Source organism: Felis catus, chromosome D4 (genome assembly GCF_018350175.1).
Source record: "Felis catus isolate Fca126 chromosome D4, F.catus_Fca126_mat1.0, whole genome shotgun sequence".
Taxonomy (NCBI): domain Eukaryota; kingdom Metazoa; phylum Chordata; class Mammalia; order Carnivora; family Felidae; genus Felis; species Felis catus.
Window position 1 is genome coordinate 65,914,831 of NC_058380.1, and position 20,806 is coordinate 65,935,636.

At 36.3% G+C, this 20,806-nt stretch overlaps 2 protein-coding genes across 6 annotated transcripts in view; both read right to left on the bottom strand.

Annotated features, from left to right (window-relative positions):
• The window catches only part of LOC111556266 (olfactory receptor 13C3), a 113,793-nt gene extending 106,202 nt beyond the window's left edge, over positions 1–7,591 (bottom strand). The window contains exon 1 of the mRNA XM_023242524.2: positions 7,469–7,591. The gene's annotated coding sequence lies outside the window, so the exon portion shown is untranslated. The remainder of the gene's footprint in view (positions 1–7,468) is intronic.
• LOC101080836 (olfactory receptor 13C9) overlaps positions 579–20,806 on the bottom strand; it is a 238,118-nt gene continuing 217,890 nt past the window's right edge. For 4 of the 5 annotated variants that reach the window (XM_045042505.1, XM_045042507.1, XM_045042506.1 and 1 more), the window contains 2 exons: positions 7,469–7,627; positions 579–3,453 (listed from right to left, as the gene is read on the bottom strand). In XM_045042505.1, the coding sequence (XP_044898440.1) occupies positions 2,485–3,453; positions 7,469–7,627 (1,128 nt within the window). In that variant the 3' untranslated portion in view covers positions 579–2,484. Of the gene's footprint in view, positions 3,454–7,468; positions 7,628–13,943; positions 14,013–14,647; positions 19,290–20,806 lie in introns of those variants that run through there. The other variant, XM_045042503.1, reaches the window with a different exon arrangement.

Below are 20,806 nucleotides of genomic sequence, written 5' to 3' on the forward strand. Positions count from 1 at the left end.
ATTTCCTAAATGGAAAACCCTGCAGAAGCTCAAGTATTAAGGAAAGAATTATCAGTATTATAGCGATAAGGTATGTAACCAGCAAATGTGAGCATATGGGTACATCAAGAAAGGTGACTGACCTTTCTTCAGAAATTTATTCTACAACCCTAAGAAAGGAAAAACCATCTTCCTCTTCTCGTATGAGGACAAAATGCGTATTAAAATTTCTACTTTCAGGCACCTGGGTGGCTCAGTCAGTTAAGCCTCTGACTTCGGCTCATGGTCCGTGAGTTCGAGTCCCACATTGGGTTCTGTGCTGACAGCTCAGAGCCTGGAGCCTGCTTCAGATTCTGTGTCTCCCTCTCTCTGCCCCTCCCCTGCTTGCTCTCTCTCTCTCTCTCTCTCTCTCTCTCTCAAAAATAAAATAAAAACATAAAAATTTTTTTTTTAATTAAAAAAAGTTTCTACTTTCGGGGCACCTGGGTGGCTCAGTTGGTTAAGCATCCAATTCAACTCACGTCATGATCCCACAGTTCATGAATTCGAGCCTTACACCGGGCACACTGCTGTCAGCACAGAGCCCACTTCAAATCCTCTGTCCCCTTCTCTCTCTCTGCTCCTCCCCCACTTGTGCTCATTCTTTCTCTCTCTCAAAATTTAATAAAATATTTGAAAAAATAAAATAAAATGTCTGCTTCTTTAATTAAGTTTCTATCAAACATTTGTAAGTCTAATATAAGACTAGGCCCTAGGTTAGTCATCCTCCAGAGCTTGTGGAAACAGTTGGATTTAAGCTTTGAGAAAAAAACGAAAGTAGAGTTGGATATCGAACACGGCCTGTGAGTCAAACACAAAATCTTTTAACTCTAAAGGTTTTCCACCTACCTGGAATTCTTCAGGAAATAAAAGTCCTGTGAGTCTGTGTATGGAAACTAATAAGTTTTTAAGTTTGTTTGTTTATTTATTTTGAGAGAGAGAGTACCCAAGCTGGGGAGGGGCAGAGAGAGAGGGAGAGAGAGAATTGCAAGCACACTCTGTGCTGTCAGCACACAGCCCATTGCAGGGCTCCAGCTCAGGAAGTGGGAGAGAAGACCTGAGCTGAAATCAAGAGTCTGATGCTTAACCAAGTGAGCCACCCAAACACCCCACTAATAGGTTTTTACAGCCTATTTCACTAGGGTGTGATTCTAATACATCAATAGTCTCAACCTCTGCCATATCTATGATGGAAGCTAAAGGGACTTAAATAGAGTTCATGACTGTTTGATATTTCTGCCACTAAAATTAAAAACTGAACTTGGAAAAGTGACATTAATACACCTCAAAATACCACAAGCATTTAACTCTTATTTGCTTATATAAAATATGTTAATCCCCAACATCCTCTAACTTTATTGTTCCATCAATATAAAATTTATCCAGCCTAGTGGATTTCCTAGAATGTGGCTTACTCATGAACATACTTTCTCATTCCTGTTGGCTTGTAAATTAGAAATGTTCTTCAGATAGAGTAAAAATTTGAGGAGGAAGCCAAGCAAAATCAAGATAATATCACATCCTGTGTGACATCCCCCCAAATCTACTTAGATCACTAAGGTGACAAAGCTATTAGTAACAGAGACAAGACATCAATGCAGGTCCACACTAAAAATCAAGAACTTAGATATTTTTCTAAGTTTTGGAAAAGCATTGGAATGATCTCAGGATATCAAAGAAATCTGCTTTCTTCTAAATGGGCATGGATATGATGCCATCTAACCCAACACTTGTCCACATTACTTTCTAGACCAGTGGACTGATTTTCCAACCCAGTTTTAATTTTGCAAAATTTTCTTTATGCTAGAGCTAACATGTAAGCTGAAACAAAAAAAAAAAGGAGATAAAATAAGGACTTTCTGATTGATTGCATAGGCTCCATCCTTAAGGCATTTACCCATTTCCCTCAATAGTCCCAAATGCTCACATGCTTAGTTCCACAGGAAACATTCTAAATACTGAACAAGAAAATAGTATCCAAAAGTCTTCGGAGGATTTTGAGATTAATGTGAAACTATGTCACAAGGCTCTCCACTGGAGAATGTGGGTGCAGTTTGGGGGATTTTCTGTTTTGTTTTTCTCACAACAGAGAACTTACTTATTTTGAAAGATTTGATGAAATGATGTGTATGAAATAGGACTATGTATAAAGGTGAACATAAAAAGACATAATACCCAATTCCAATATTGAGGTATATACAGAACACAAAATATATTGTTAAATACTTGAAAGCCATCTCCTAGAGTTAGGGTAATAAGTGATCTCTTTATTTTCTTCATCCTATGTCCTGTATCTTGCAAATTCTCTATAGTGAGCATGACATAATATTGAAATGCTGTATGTCATCATAAAAATTGTTGAGTAATATGTGAAAGTTCAAAACAAGAAAAAGTAACCAAAATTCCAACATAATTCTAAAGCTTTAACAATGCCCAATGTATTCACAATTCAATCATCTTTTCCATTCACTTGCTAAAGAAACTTCTGTTAAATAGATGTTTCACTGTCTCCTTTACATCCTTGTTTCTGAGACTGTAGATTAAAGGATTCATCATGGGAGTCATCACTCCATAGAACATGGATATCAATTTGTCAGTGGCATACAAGTCCTCTGAATTAAGTGTCTCTTTAGACTTGGGCTTCATGTACATGAAGAGAATGGTTCCATAGAATATTATCACCACAATCAGGTGGGCTGAGCAGGTGGAGAAAGCTTTGCTTCTCCCCTCAGAAGTACGGATCTTCAGGATGCTAGAGATGATTAATGAGTAAGATATGACAATCAAAAGCAGGGGCATCAGTGTGAACAATGTTGTGGCCACAACCATGATGAATTCATTGCCTGAGATGTCAGCACAGGCCAGTTTCATGACAGCCAGAATTTCACAAGAGAAATGATTGATGTTATTCCTACAGAAGTTCAATTGTATCACAAATGCAGTTTGCACTGCAGAGTTGATAATCCCAGCAAACCAGGACCCAGCTGCCATGGACACATAGGAATCCTTGCTCATGATGACAGGATATCTTAGAGGGTTGCAGATAGCCACATACCGGTCAAAGGCCATCATGCCCAGGAGCACACACTCTGTTGTCCCCATGGCCATGCCAAGGAACATCTGTATTGCACAGCCAGAGAAGGATATGGTCTTTCTTTCTGAGAGGAAGTTTACCAGAGTGGAGGGAATGGAGGTGGTGGTGTAGCAGATGTCCAAGAAGGAGAGGTTCCCCAGGAAGAAGTACATAGGGGTGTGAAGGTGGGGGTCCCAGATGCTGATTAAAATAAGGGTGCCATTGCCCAGAAGGATGACAACATACATTATTAAGATTAGTGCAAAAAAGAGTAGCTCAAGCCTTGGGTAATCAGAAAGCCCCTTGAGAAAGAATTCCACCAGAATGGTTTGATTTTCCCATTCCATTGTACTTTTTCTTACCTGTAAGAATTCAAAGAATTTTTTTAACATAATGATTTATTTATTATGGTAAGTCCAAGTTCACCAATGCACATATATAAAAATTTGCTATGAACCCAATGAGAAGAAGGAAGAAAGAAAACAGAGAAGGGGAAGAAGGGAGAAAAGGTAAAGAAGTGAAATAAACAACACCAGAAGAGACGTATGAAGGAGAATCTGTTGTATCGACCACTCTGGGCCAGGAATTTGTGAGATTTATTCACACATTACCTCACTGAAACTCCACAATATGACCATTTCAGAAATAAGAAATTTAAGTTAACCAAACAGAGTTTAAGCCTAAAGTCATATAATTAATATGTAGCAAATCCTAGGCCCAAAATCAACTCTGCTTGTGGTCCCTAATTATCTGAAATATTTTATGAACTCTAAAAGCAGTATGGAATGCATTATATCAGAGATTTGATTAGTTAACTTGCAAAGGCAGTCTAGTCTAGCTCCTTGTCGGGAATATTTAATAATAACCCACTTCATACCAAAACATAGAATGAACAAAAGTCAACAATAAACCCAATCAGTGTTTCTTGACTGCCTGATTGCCCAAAAAACAAGTACAACTCATGCAAAACCCAATTATCTGAAGTCTTCTTGTTCCAATGCAAATATCTTTTTTTATGGGAGATAGAACAAAATTTTAGTAATTATCAATAGTAAAATATATAGTAAAAGTGATTTTCTCTCTTTTAGTGTATAGTTCTATGAATTTTAAAATATGTATGGATTCATGTAACTATCCCTATAATAAGAACACAGAACTTGTCTTTCACCCTAAAAATTCCCTTGTGTCCCTTTTTAGTCACCCCTTTTACCACTCATATCTTGCAAAGATTAATATGCTTTTCATCCTATAGTTTTATCTCTTCCAGAAAGTCATACAAAAAAGGAATCATAAGAGCCATTGGTCTCTGGCTTCTTTCTCTTAGCATAAAGCCTCTGAGCTTCAAGCTTCATCCAACTTGTTATTTCTGAGTATTCCATGGTATGGATACACTAGAGTTTGTTTAATTATATGCTGAAAGACATTTGAGTTGTTTCCAGTTCTTGACAATTATGAATAGAGTGGTTAAAAAATTTATACCCAGATTTTTGTGTGAACATAAGTTTTCATTTTCCTAGGGTAAATATCAGATTGGCATAGTGGATAATGAATCATTCATTTTTAAGTTTATAAGAAACTGCCAGCTTTCCAGAGTAGCTGTATCATTTTTGCTTTCCCACCAGAAATGTATGAGAGTTATAGTTGCTTCTCATCCTCATCAACACTTAGTAGTGTGTGTGTGTGTGTGTGTGTGTGTGTTGTTTTACACATTCTAATAGGTATGTAGTGATATTTCATCATGCTTTTAATTTGCATTTTCTACTGACTAATATTTGGGGGTTTTTTTGTCCATCCTTACATTCTCTTTAGTAAAGTGTCATTCACATCTTTTGCCCATTTTTAATTGGATTGTTCATTTTCACATTATTGAGTTTTGAGAGTTCTTTGTTCACTTTGGCTACAAATAATTTATTGGATAGATGACTTGCATATATTGTCAACAAGTCTGTGACTTGTCTTCTCATTTTATTAATGCAAAAACTCTTCCTTGCCACCTTAACCAGGTGATTTCTCAGGGAAATATTCCCTGCCATTCAGCCAGGGATCAGACACAGTCTTTGTATCCAAAGAACTGGTGTCATAAAGTCTCAGGCTATTTCCTTTCATTTTTCTTCATAAATAGCACCCACACACACACACACACACACACACACACACACACACACAAATTTTCTTTTTCATGGACACAGAATCCATTGAAAAGGCTCTAATTCACTCAAACAAAAAGTACCTAACATGTAGAACATTGCTCCTTATTCAGGAATCTTGGCATGAGTTTTGGGTCTGAATCCTCTGAATCTATTTCAACTGGCATCTAATTACATATATTTGCTTTTGGTCATCATTGGGGTACGACTTTCTTCCTATTTTTGCCCTGTCCTCAATCAACTTAATCTTTTATGGATTCTTTTATACCTGAAAGATGCATGCGTCTTTTATTGAGTCCCAGATTCACCTTTTTATTGCTAGCCAGCAAAATCCCAATTCCTTGGTAAATGATTACTAAGAAGCAATTTCACTCTGAAAGGTCACTTTGTCTATTGAAATAAACATGACTTTTTTTAATGAAACTGAGATTTTTACTGACATGCAGATGTGCATTAGAGTTAGTGTTTCTACAAAAAAGTTCCATGAACAATAGAAAACTTCCAATATGAAGTCACAGGATGTTAAAAATATTACAACACAAGAAAAACAACTACACCCTCGAAGCCCCAACCACAGAACAGAGTAAGCAGCTACCAAGTTTGAAGGGAAACATGCTCTGAGATGGCATTCACCATAGACAGGAAGGGGCTCAAAACACCACCTAAGAAGAGGGTGAGGGACAAGGCTGTGCTGCAGAAATACCTACAGGAAATCCGTCTACAGCTTCCCCAGATTTGCCTCTTCCCAACCCTACCCTACTTTGGTAAAAGCTGTAGATTCAGTCCACATTACTCCACTCAGTCCTCACTGAAAAGTTCTTGTCAGTGCCCTGGATCAGTAAGAGGCCTGAGTCTTTGTGCAGAACACATAGACAGAGATTTTATGTTTTCTGTATGGATTAAGCCTGTCTATGGCCAGCAATGACCTCAGGGCTAGCATCCCACATCTATGTCCCTTCTGCTTACAAGGCCAGTTACTAGCTATCTGACCTTGGGCAATTAACTTCTGTGTCTCGATATCCTCACCGTTAATTAATAGTCTCATTGTGGTGTTCTTGGGAGAATAAATAAAATAGCGCATATAAGGCACCTCGCATATAGTAAACACTATTTTGGTTTCCTTCATATTTCTTGACTTACTCCTTTTTCTAATTCTTTTACATGCCAATCCCAAGTTTCATGCTCCTACAAGAGTCACTTCAAATGTTTATCAATGAGACCTATTCAGGTATCTGGTCTCTCAACCTAACAACATACTAATTTTCATCACATACATGAAAATTTTCATGACATGGATGCATGTTATACCAATCTCTAGTCACTTTGTAACAGAGTGTTATGCCACTATAGCAAAGGCCAGCACCATTTAGAACCAGACACTCAGGTTGACATTTTTAAAGAAAGCCTATTTTAGTTCATTCATATGAAAGTTAAATGTGTGTGTGTGTGTGTGTGTGTGTGTGTGTGTGACAAGTATCATGTATAAAGTTACCATAGGAATATACCACCAACAATAACAAAAACTTACAACTATTTAAAACGATTCCCAAGATATTCATATAAACATAACAATGAAATTCAAAATGCTTTCCCCTTAGCTAAGGACTCATTGCTCCTCTTCATTTACTTTTTACACAAATTTAATATGTATTTAGAACGAATAATAAGATTTTCCAAATAGCACCTCCAGTGAGAGACTTCAGGAAAGGAACTGTCAGTCTTTTCATGATTAGCACCGGATAAACATTTGCTAAACAGAACCAAATTGGTGCTATGAGAAAAAATGGAAAACTGTTACATAATCAGAACTTCGGTGACACAAGCTTAGTCTACATTCTATATCAAGAATGCAAATCTGCTTCCTATTGTATAGTACCTCATTGGACCAGTGAGAAATGATACCATTAGACAGGTAAACACTACTAAAACCATGAACCCAGAAACTATATTCTGGCTAAATGAATTTTTATTCCCAGTAAGATAAATTCTACATCTAAATATCCATCTTTTTTTTGGATATTCAAATTGTTATTTGAACATGTGTTTTAATTTTGTCTCCATTTTTTCATTATATCAAAGAAAATCCTCTTGGAACTTTTTCATTCCTATTCTGTAAAGACTCTTTATAGTAAGAAATATTCTGTCCCCCAAACACATGGCTTATTTCAACTCAGTTCACTGGACAGACATCCCCTTAGATTTGTGTTATTAGTATGTTTTCAGTAATTACCTCTAAATGGAAGATTGATTCACCTCCTAGGTTGCAATGCACAGCAGATTGTTTTGCTTGATCTTCTATTTGCAGCCAATTGTACAAAATTTTCCATGAGGTTGATGAATATCTGAAGGTATCACCGCTGAGGAACCATAATGTCACAGGCCTTGTGGTCTGGAAAACATTGATGGCAAAGGTACTATTTCAAATGGTTTTAAAAACTTCTATACATTACAGCCAAATATGATTGATTACAAAGGGAATGTATTTTGGATGTGCTAGTTCAAAAGTAAGATAAAAATAAATATTTGAGACCATGGAAGATTTCATTTGCCCTTCAAGCCAAGGTGAAAACACTGCCCTAAGATGAAGACTCAGGAAATTATCTAAAGAATTTTCTCCAGGCTCAGGAAGGCAATTTAAATATTTCTTGCTCTAAGGGACTTATACACTTTTCTAAGCCATAGCTTTAAATTGCTTCAGGGGAAAGACATTCAAAACTTTTGAAAACTTCAAGAATAATCCCCTAAAGGCTTAATTATATTACATTTATACTGTATTACAAATAGCCAATCCAGAGTCTTGAGGATGTGTCTTATCCCATTCTTTTTATCATATACTGCTGAAATGCTTAATCCAAATATACCCCAGGGTTCTTGTCCATACCGCTGTTCAACCTACCATGTCTTATTGATAATATAGTAGAAAGACCTGTTACATAGCTATACTAGGTAATGTATAGCTACATTACCTCTTGGTTATCAATATTAAGAGTAAAAACTTATACATTTCTAGGCACTGTTAAAAGAATTTTATATATATTTAGTTAATTCACATTAATTAAATCAGGGAGAGAAGAGAAAAAGTGTTTATTGTACAAAATAATCTAAAACTTATTGAAGTTGAAAATCAGAATTTACTGGTACTTATGTGAATATGAATGGCATTTTGAAATTCACAAGAAATTCAGAAATTCTGCAAGCATACAATGAAACCTGGAAGCTATCAAGCTATTCAGGTTTCTTATTGTAAGTCTACCAACTAATTTGTAACTCAATCCCACTCTGTACTGCAAGCATCTCCAAAAATTTGCCTAAATATATATATACCTATCCCCCACGCTAATTGGCATAAAATCGCCACCTATCTAAATTAAACAATTAGGAGGTAATGGTGAAAATATGTATAGAATCCCAGGTACTCTCAGCCATCTTCTACTTCTGAGGACAGTGCTCTCCTTTCCTTGAATGGCTTCACCAAAAAAATGAATACAATTTGTTCACCACAAAACCACTAGCCCAGGTAAAAAAGACTTTGATTACAGGTGTAATGATGGGGGGGGGGGGAATCACAGAACTGAACATTAAATGAATTAAAGCAGTACCCAACATCATTGCTTCCAAAGTTCACTGAGCTGACTACACGAAATTGCTTCCCGGACTTATCTTCTTAGGTCCTGGTCTACCATAATGTGAGTAAGCTTCTTTCCTAAGAGCAGAGCTCTTGACCCATTATTTTTCCTTTCTTCTCCTCAAATCATAATGCATCCTCAAAATCCCATATCCAACATTACTTAATTGAAGTATCCAAGTAAGTCATCTCAGAACAATGTTTCAAGCAAAGAGAATTGTTCTTTTACATTTTGTAACAGAAAAGTGTTAGTTACTATTTTTTTAACCTATCTCATTAAAGCTAGGATATGGGAACTAGCCAAAATAATGAAATGGAAGAATTCTCCTCAAAACAAATTCCAGGAAGAAATGAAAGCTAAAGAATTGATCAAATGCTGGAGAGGATGTGGAGAAACGGGAACCCTCTTGCACTGTTGGTGGGAACGCAAACTGGTGCAGCCACTCTGGAAAACAGTGTGGAGGTTCCTCAGAAAATTAAAAATAGACCTACCCTATGACCCAGAAATTGCACTACTAGGTATTTATCCAAAGGATACAGGTACGCTGTTTCAAAGGGGCACATGTGCCCCAATGTTTATAGCAGCACTATCAATAAAGCCAAAGAATGGAAAGAGCCCAAGTGTCCATCGTTGGATGAATGTTAAAAGAAGATGTGGTTTCTTATTACTTGGCAATCAAAAAGAATGAAACCTTGCCATTTCCAACTACATGGATGGAACTAGAGGGTATTATGCTAAGCAGTGTTAGTCACAGAAAGGCAAATATCATATGACTTCACTCATATGACGACTTTAAGACACAGAACAGATGAACACAAGGAAAAGGAAGCAAATATAATATAAAATCAGGAGGGGGACAAAAAATAAGACACTCTTAGAGAATAGAGGGTTACTGGGGGGTTGTGGGAGGGGCATGGGCTAAATGGGTAAATCATTGTTGAACTATATGCTAACTAACTTGGATGTAAATTAAAAAACAAATAATAAATAAATAAATAAATAAATAAATAAATAAATAAATAAATGTCTATGCACCGATTTGAGGGCACTCAAATATATAAGACAATTGCAAACATAAGCAATTTTATTGGTAAGAATGTGATAATTGCAGGGGACTTTAATACTCCACTTACAACAATAGACAGATCATGTAGACAGAAAACCAATAAAGGAACAATGGCCCTGAATGATACACTGGACCAGATAGACCTGACAGATATATTCGGAATTTTTTATCCTCAAGCAACAGAATACACATTCTTCTCGAGTGCACATGGAACATACCCAAGACAGACCACATACTGGGTCACAAAACAGCCCTCAATAAATACAAAAGAATTGAGATCATACCATGCACATTTTCAGACCACGATGCTATGAAACTTGAAATCAACCACAGGAAAAAGTTTGGAAAACCTCCAAATGCAAGGAAGTTAAAGAACATCCTACTAAACAATGAATGGGTCAACCAGGCAATTAAAGAAGGAATTTAAAAATATTTGGAAACAAATGAAAAGGAAAACACAAGAGTCTAAACCCTTTGGGATGCAGCAAAGGCAGTCCTAAGAGGAAAATACATTGAAATCCAGGCCTACCTCAAGCAACAAGAAAAATCCCAAATACAAAATCTAAGAGCATACCTAAAGGAACTAGAATCAGAACAACAAAGAAACCCCAAGGCCAGCAGAAGAAGAGAAATAATAAAGATTGGAGCAGAAATAAACAATACAGAATCCCCCCAAAAAAACCCAAAAAACAAAACACTAAAACAGATCAACGAAACTAAGAGCTTATTTTTTGAAAAAATAAACAAAATTGGTAAACACCTAGCTGGACTTCTCAAAAAAAAAAGAAAAAGAAAAAGAGAGAGGACCCAAATAGATAAAATCACAAATGAAAATGGATTTCTCACAACCAATCACTCAGAAATACAAGCAATTATCAGAGAATACTATGAAAAATTATTTGCCAACAAATGGGACACCCGGGAAGAAATGGACAAATTCCTAGACACACACACACTACCAAAACTCAAATGGGAAGAAACAGAAAATTTGAACAGACCCATAACTAGTGAAGAAATTGAATCAGTTATCAAAAATCTCCCAACAAATAAGAGTCCTGGAACAGATGGCTTCCTGGGGGAATTCTACCAGACTTTTAAAGCAGAGTTAATACCTATCCTTCTCAAGCTGTCCCAAAAAATATAAATGGAAGGAAAACTTCCAGACTCATTCTATGAAGCCAGCATTACCTTGATTCCCAAACCAGGCAGAGACCCCCACAAAAGAAGAGAATTACAGGCCAATATCCCTAATGAACATAGATGCAAAAACTCTCAATAAGATACTAGCAAATCAAACAAAACAGCATATAAAAAGAATTATTCACCATGATCAAGTGGGATTCATTCCTGGCCTGTGGGGCTGGTTTAATATTCCCAAATCAATCAATGTTATACATAACATCAACAAAGAAAGGATAAGAACCATATGATCCTGTCAATACATTCAGAAAAAGCATTTGACAAATACAGCACCCTTTCTTAACAAAAACCCTCAAAATTTGGGATAGAAGGAACATAACTAAACATCATAAAAGCCATATATGAAAAGCCCACAGCTAATATAATCCTCAATGGGGAAAAACTGAGAGCTTTCCCTCTGAGATCAGGAACACGGCAGGGATGTCCACTCTCACCACTGTTGTTTAACATAGTGCTGGAAGTCCTAGCATCAGCAATCAGACAACAAAATGAAATAAGAGGCATCAAAATTGGCAAAGAAGAATTTAAACTTTAACTTTTCACAGATAAGATGATACTCTACATGGAAAACCTGAAAGACTCCACCAAAAAGCTGCTAGAACCAATACATGAATTCAGCAAAGTCACAGGGAACAAAATCAATGTACAGAAATCAGTTGCATTTCTATACACCAATAATGAATCAACAGAAAGAGAAATCAAGAAACTGATCCCATTTACAATTGCACAAAGAACCATAAAATACCTAGGAATAAATCTAACCAAGGAGGTGAAAAATCTATACACTGAAAACTATAGAAAGCTTATGAAAGAAATTGAAGAAGACACAAAAAAATGAAAAACATTCCATGCTCATGGATTGGAAGAATAAATATTGTTACAATGTCAATACTACCCAAAGCTATCTACACATTCAATGCTATCCCAATCAAAATTGCACTGGCATTATTCTCAAAGCTAGAACAATCAATCCTAAAAATTGTATGGAATCACAAGACCCCAAAGAGCCAAAGTATTATTGAAAAATAAAACCAAAGCAGGAGGCATCATAAATCCCAGACTTTGGCCTCTACTACAAGGCTGTAAAATCATCAAGACAGTATGGTATTGGCACAAAAACAGACACATAGACCAGTGGACTAAAGTAGAGAACCCAGAATTGGACCCACAAATGTATGGCCAACTAATCTTTGACAAAGCAGGAAAGAGTATCCAATGGAAAAAAGACAGTCTCTTTAGTAAATGGTGCTAGGAGAACTGGACAGGAACATGCAGAAGAATGAAACCAGACCACTTTCTTACACCATACACAAAAATAAACACAAGATGGATGAAAGACCTAAAAGTGAGCAGGAAACCATCAAAACCCTAGAGGAGAAAACAGGCAACAACCTCTGTGACCTCAGTTGCAGCAACTTCTTGCTCAACACATCTCCAAAGGCAAGGGAACTAAAAGCAAAGATGAATTATTGGGACCTCATCAAGATAAAAAGCTTCTGCACTGCAAAGGAAATAATCAACAAAACTAAAAGGCAAACCTACAGAATGGGAAAAGATGACATATTGGATAAAGGGTTAGTATCCAAAATCTATAAAGAACTTACCAAACTCAACACCAGTAAAACAAATACTCCAGAAAATAAATGGGCAGAAGATGTGAAAAGACACAGTTTTCCAAAGAAGACATCCATATGGCCAACAGACTAATGAAAAGATGATCGACATCACTCATCATCAGGGAAATACAAATCAAAACCACACTGAGATACCACCTCACACCGGTCAGAGTGGCTAAAAATAACAACTGAGGAAACAATAGATGCTGGCGAGGATGTGGAGAAAGAGGAACCCTCTTGCACTGTTGGTGGGAATGCAAAATGGTGCAGCCGCTCTGGAAAAGTGTGGAGTTTCCTCAAAAAATTAAAAATAGAACTACCCCATGACCCGGCAATAGCCCTACTAGGAATTTATGCAAAGGATACAGAAGTGCTGATTCATAGGGGCACATATACCCCCCAATGTTTATAGCAGTGCTTTTAACAATAGCCAAATTATGGAATGAGCCTAAATGTCCATCAACTGATGAATGGATAAAGGAGATGTGGTTTATATATACACTGGAATACTACTTTTCAATGAGAAAGAATGAAATCATGCCATTTGCAGCAATGTAGATGGAACTGGAAGGTATTATGCTGAGTGAAATAAGTCAGTCAGAGAAAGACAGATATCATATGTTTTCACTCATATGTGGGTCTTAAGATACTTAACAGAAGACCATGGGGGAAGGAAGGGGGAAAAATAATTACAGAGAGGGAGGGAGGCAAACCATAAGAGACGATCAAATATAAAGTACAAACGGAGGGTTGATGGGGGGGTGGGGGAGGGGAAAATGGGTGATGGGTATTGAGGACAGCACTTGTGATGAGCACTGGGTGTTGTGTGTAATGATGAACCATTGGAATCTAGCCCAAAAACCAAGAGCACACTTTACACACTGTATGTTAGCCAATTTGACAATAAATTGTATTAAAAAATAACAATAAATAAAAATAAATAAAGCTAGCATATGGGTCATAATTTTATAAAACCTAATGGCTCAATAAAGTGGCACCCATCAAAAATATTGTTTAAAAAAACTATACTTAGCTCTTCTGTCATCACCTAGAAGGTACAAAATGTCCTAATGCGCATGCAGGGCAACTCAGCCTCAATGTGTAATCTCCAGACCTAAAGAAATTGCTTTAATTATTTAAATAGAGATATTACTTTTTTACTGTCAATTAAACTTTCTAACACAATAAGGCACATACCTCAATTTTTTCCTCTCTTTTAAAATTACATTTTCTGTTTTTCATATGTATCCATAGTTATTGGAGAAACTAAAACAATTAGGAAAAAGTACTCTGGTTAATTTTTTCAAATAGATCTTTCCAGAGTCTATCACACATAAGTTTTCCTAGTTAGGTTTTGGCTTTGCAAGCAATGAAAAAAACTAGTTTTTGTTTTTCCTTCATGTAACAATGTTAACATAACTATTTTTGCACTAATACAAATTCTTCAAAGATATTATTTAATGATTGTAAAATAGTCCATCAAATGATGTACTATGATGACCTCATAATTCCCCCTCACCAAAATAGAAAAGTATGGAAAACTACTACAAAAGGTAGCAGGCAGGAAGATGGCAGTATAGTAGGAGGACACTAGACCCATCTCTTCCCACAAACACAACTAGATAACTATCAAATCATCCTAAATAACCCAGAATCAACCTAAACACTGCCACAACAATCTCCACAACTAAAAGGAGAGAAGAGGCCACCTCAAAGAAGGTAGCAAGTAGAGAGACCTGGTTTGGGGGAGAAAAGGACCCAGGGTGCTGCAGAGGGGAGGGAGCCATCCTCATGGAGAAAGGCTAGAGAGAGAAAAGCACACAGGGAAACACATAAGGAGAAAGTTTCCCCAAAGACATTGGCTGGGAAAACCAGAGGGGCCGAATTTCATGAGTTCTTACATCCAATGGGCCTTAAAGCCCAGAGTTTTGAAGGTCAGCAGGCTTGGCTAGGATAGAGCCCAGAGGGTACTGCACTGCTCCTGGAGAGAAGGCAGGAAAACAATCCAGGGACAGATGGCACAGAAACAGCAATCTGAACAAAATCTGGCACACACAGTGAGGAGATGATTCACTCTTCTAGGAGTGCGTCCCTGAGTGGCTGTGTTCATGGTGACACCTGCTTTTCAGAAGAAGGAAAAGCAGATTAGTTAGCCTAACACATAGATACCAATGGTCATTATATCAAAATCTCATGAATTTGAGACAAATTAAACTATCCAATACTATTAAAATTATAGGCTAGATTACACTAATTCCACTTGATTAAAGACTCTTCAAATGTTAAAAAGGAATATTATAAAGACTAAAAAAATCACAAAAACATTGCTATAAAGTGGCAAATACTAATTATATACTATGATTATACTGGTATAAAGAAAAAATGTGTAGTGCATGGTCTAGAACTAACAAAAATATGAAAGATAAAAAGACTTTAAAGAGGTGGAAGGACTATTTAGGAGTATTTTAGGATTGACCTGGTGTTATCTGTGGAATAAAAAAAAATTTTTTGGTAAAAGGTTAACTCTTCTGAGACCTTTTGGACATATTCTGATTCCAACCCCAGCTTCTGTAGAAGCCATCAAATACAGTCATATTCAATGAATACTCCAAGAAATGTATGGCTGGGGAAGATTCTCTTTAAGTGAAGATAATTGGGTCTTTAGAATGTGCGGGAGTCAGGGATTTTGATCTCTAGAGAATCCTGTTTCTGATTCACAACCTTAGGGATTGAAGAAGTTTGTAAAAATAAGTGCTAAATTAACTTCCGAGTGAATCTGAATCTCTCGAGTAAGCATCAACTTTAGCACAAATACTGGGAAACCAGAGCTGCATCATGGGTCCTTATTTTTAATGTTTCCTTTCCTTGACACGTTCTTAGGAAAATCCATGTGAAGACCAATTGCCTGGTTGTAGCAATTCTTTCTCACATTTCTTTTTGGGAAGGAGAACAAACATCTTTCAAAGTGAGAATCTTCTGGTTTCATCTGAAAAATGCAAAAGGAATTCAAATCCCTGGAAATGTTTTCTATTACTTAATAGAATGGAATGGTGAGAATGACTTTAAAACATAGTCAGGAGGTAAGATAAAGAGAAAAGTTTTACTCAAATCATTTCCAAAGGAAAACATCCTATCAATAAATATAACGAGTTTATTTTGTTGAGGTGATCATTGCTGGTGGGACAACATCAAGAGCAGGATATTATTTAAATTTCTTTAAAAATCCCCAAATAGCACAAAGAGGGTAGTGAGGAAGAGAAAGTTGCCTGTAATACAACAGACCCTTATAAATAATAGGTGAAAAGCTACTGTATTCAAGTATATAGTTCACTAAAATCTTAAATAAAAATTATCTCGAGAAAGAGCCCACAATAATTTATATATTAATCACACATAAATATGCTCAGTAAGGGTTTGAGGAAACTTGTAATTAAAAGTGTTTATGGTAAAAACAGGATTACAAACAAAACATGTGTAACAGGGGGCTAAAGTAATTATAGGTGTTAATTTAGCTATAGGGGTCCAAGGCAAAAGAAGAAATATTAATTCTTTTACTTCCCACTTATGTAACAAATCAATTCTACCACCCTACATCTTAATTGTCCATACTAGACCATTAGAAAGGATTTTTGGCTATTTTTTAAAATTTTAATTCATTTTTGTGGATAGTGTCTTCATAAGTGGAAGACAATAAATGCCTTCAATGCTTTCCAAGGATTTCGATATATTTTATGTGTATTTTTATCATTTGGATGCTTGAAAGTTAAGTATGTCATATTAAACAGTGGTTTTATATGAAGAAATTTTATCAATAAGTAAATGTACTATAGTGCTAAAAATTGACTTGGGAATCATGAAGATAAGGATTTAAATCATACTTCTGGTATTTAACAACTATAAGATATTGAAAACAGGGTGTTGTATGGAAGCATTGAATCCCTAAATTGCACAGCCAAAACTAGTATTACACTATATGTTAACTCACTAGAATTTAAATAAGAATTTTAAAAGAAGACAGTGATCATGGTACTTAACCTTTGAAATTTCAAACTAATTTCCTAATTGGTAAAATCCATAATAACATTTGGCTTATTTTGAAGATTAAATGATAAAAATTATATGAAGGGCCTCATACTAGGACATCACAGGCAACTTTCTCTTCTCTTTGTAAGCTAAAATAATATATCTTTCATGTGGCATATTAGTTGAATATTACAGTATAAAATCCATAAATTGAGAGTTAGCAGGTCCATTCATTTTTGTACAGTATCAGTTGTCTTAGTTGATATCTTTAGAAGACCTGGAGTGGATGATAGGACTGTTTCCTCTAATGAGAATTTAGAGTACAGATAGTGTGTTTTACATTGAAAAATCTTAGTACTTTAACTATTAGGTCTTCAAGTAGCTAAGTCAATAAAACAAAATGAAAAAAATTATAGAAAGTTAAAAAGTTTCCTTCTAGAAAGTTAGAGGGCTTGACTTCTGGTTTGGATAAAAAGTCACAGACTTTCCTTAGGTCTCTTACAACACTAAAATAGTGCCCAGATGAAATCCAAGGGCATTGAACCACAGAGTGGTCAATTCTTATAAAACAACAGGAGTTGGGAGAGGGGGATTAGAGGTTGGCTAGGATCCAGGCCAGTTCAGATCCTTTTCAAATAGGAATGTCATCTTCTAAACAATAATTCTGTGCTAGGCATCAACAGCCTGCATTCTCCTTTGATAACACATGATTAAGTCAAGAACTCAAGTCCCTTATCTTGGTGTAGCTCCTAAAAACACAAAACACTCTTCTTTGGAAGCTTTTGAGAGTAGGGATTATAAATGCTCTGTGTCTACCAGTAACAGTGGGTTCCTTCTAATAATCTGATAGGACACACCAGTACAGCTCAGCCTCAATGTGTAGTTTCTAGGCACTTGAGGCAATAATTGTACTAAATTATTTTAACATTCTTTATTCTGAGTTAGTCTTCCTAAGATAACTGGACACTTGCTTTAGTGTTTTTCTCTTTTTTAATAATATGCCTTCTTTATCTTTATCTATTTTAAAAACTGGGGTAATTCAGAAGAATATGAGAAAGGTCTCTAAGGTAACCATTAATGTTTTGGGTTTTCCTTTCCAGTCTTTCTATTCTGTCCAGGCTATCTTAGTTTAAGTTTTAGTTTTGCAAAAAAGAAGAAAAATGCTGTAGTTTTGTTTGTTTCCAACTTAAACATTTTCACATAATTTAAATATCATTTTTGTTTTAATACAAAGGTGTCACAAATGTCATATTAATAAGTGCATAATGCCCCATCAAATTAGTGTGCCATGATTCTTTAATAATTCCCCTGCCATGAGCTAAGAATGAAAAACTGTTTCAAAAGATAATATCCAGTAATGGCAAAGATTAATAAAAATGGAATAATCTAATATACATTTTGCATGGAAAGTGATTTTTTAGAAACTATCAAGAGTCTTAAAAGTTTTCTTTCCCTTGTTCCCAGGAAACTATTTTAGTGAAGTAAGCTAAAATGAAGAAAAGATTTGTCACATTGTTATTAAACAAGAGTGTTTGTCGATTGTTTTCTAAAAGTCACACTAGCATTACAAGAGTAATGAAAGTAATTTCCTCTATAGTGTCCATTATCCTTCCCCCCACCCTAACCATTTGAAAGCGTTAAAGCACATTGGTGGTTTCTCTTATGTTGTAAGGGAAAAATTTTTTTACAGCAATTATCTCTGAACTGTCAGGATACCAGATGTATACCATCATTATTTGCTACAAGTAATTTCCAAATGGAATCAACTTTTAGGAGATGTTCCTAGAAAATAAAAGGTATTTTGACAGAATTCACAACACCCCTGAAACAACAGATCCCAGACAACTGATGCTCCTTCAAAGTCTCTATCAAAATTTTATTTTCAGATTCAGAGTAGGGTGATATATGCATTTACAGTCAATCACATTCCTATCCTAATACCAAATAGAAATATATCCTGTCTTACCCAACCCTTCCTACTCTCTTTGTAATGTATGCCTGCAAAGCCTAGTCAGCTTGGATTGGAATAGAACCCTCTTTTCCATAGCCAAAAGATGTATAAACATCATATTATGCTGATGAATATGTTTCACCATTGTAAACTGCAGTCATCATAGAAAGCAGCATAACCTATCGTCAAATGACTATCACAGAGAGAAATGCCAAAGCCTTAACCATAAACACAGCCTTGTTTAATTTTTTTTAATGTTTATTTATTTTGAGAGAGTGAGAGAGTGGGGAAGGGGAGAGAGAAAGGAGAGAGAGAATCCCTAGCAGGCTCTTGGCTGTCAGCACAGAGCCTGACACAGGGCTCCATCCCATGAACTGTGAAATAAAGACCAGAGAGGAATCCAAGAGTAGGAAGCTTAACCAACTGAGACATTCAGGTGCCTCACACAGCCTTGATTAAAAAACATTAACTGGGTGGGGGCGGGGGGAATCTAGGTGGCTCAGCGGGTTGAGCCTCCGACTCTTGATTTCGGCTCAGGTCATCTCACAGGTCATGAGATGGAGCCCCAGCTCATGCTCTGCACTAACAGCGCAGATGGTGCCTTGGATTCTCTATCTCCCTCTCTCATTCCCAGTCTCTCCCTATCTCTCACTTGAAATAAATAAATAAACATTAAAAAAAAAACCACACTAACTAGAAACTCATCTATAGGGTCAGTCTTTTTTTCCCCCTCAGGGTGTTTTTTAGTTAGGTAGAAAACATTGAGAATGAAAAGGTGTTTTCAAAATTATGTTCTTTGATTTATTTACTCTCAGCTACTAACATCTACTCTTCAATTTTTTTCAAATTAAAGTTATTTGCTCCATGCTCTATGATGCACAACTCAGATGCTTGAGCTGATCTCAAATTCCTTTTTTGGAAACTATTGGCCCTAATCGCAAATTCAACAAATGGAAGAGAAAGGACTTTAATATGGACAGAAACAAAAAACAGACTCTTCTGTATGTAGTTTGACTGCTTGTATATCTGAAATCTAAAGAATACAAAACTGAGTGCAATACACTCACACAGATGTCTCAACTCCAAGTGTCACAGAATGTTCAGTTTTGCATTGTCTACTATTCGATTACAGTCCTACATACAAGGGAAGCAGTAGTGGCATTCTGCAATAGCATTGGGGAGAAATGGTCTAAAAGGCCTTGCTATTTATGTGAGTTCTGCAGACAGCAACAGCAGCAGCATCTGAGAACATGTTAACAAATCAATTAGATTTGAATCAGTTAGAATCAATTAGAATCAATTCAGACCTACTAATTTAGAATCCTTTGGAGGGGTGCCTGGGTGGCTCAGTCAGTTAAGTGTCCAACTTCAGCTCAGGTCATGATCTCATGGCTTGTGGGTTTGAGCCCCACGTCTGGCTCTGTGCTGACAGCTCAGCCTGGAGCCTGCTTCAGATTCTGTGTCTCCCTCTCTCTATGCCCCTCCCCTTCTTGTGTTCTGTCTCTCTCTCTCAAAAATAAATAAACATTAAAAGAAATTTTAGAACCCTTCACAAATTTTCCCCATGTGATTTGTCTGTATACTAAAATTTGGAGGCACTCCACTAGACAGGTGGATTTTTTCCACACTGAACTTTAGGATCATCTGGAGAACAGTATTTAAAAGATGTCTGATTCCCACTCCTTAGACAATTCACATAATTTGGAGAGGGCAATAGCATGTTGGTCAAAAAGAGCAGGTGCTTATGTGGCTCAGGCTCTTAAGCATCCGACTTTGGCTCAGGTCATGATTTCCTCATTCCTGGGTTCAAGCCCCACATCTGGTTCTCTGTGTCAGCATAGGGCCCGCTGTGCAACCTCCAACTCCCTCTCTCTCTGCCATTCCCCCATTAGCAATCTCTCTAAACACTGAATAAACTAAAAATAAATAAAAGGGCAGGTGATATAAAGTCAGAAAATGCAGACTGGAATAGTGGATCGCTCAATGTGTTTTTATATACATTTTACCTCTGTGAATTTCACTCTCAAAGAATTATAGTGATGATAAAATGAGTAATATGCGTGAATATATTAGTAAATTATAAAAC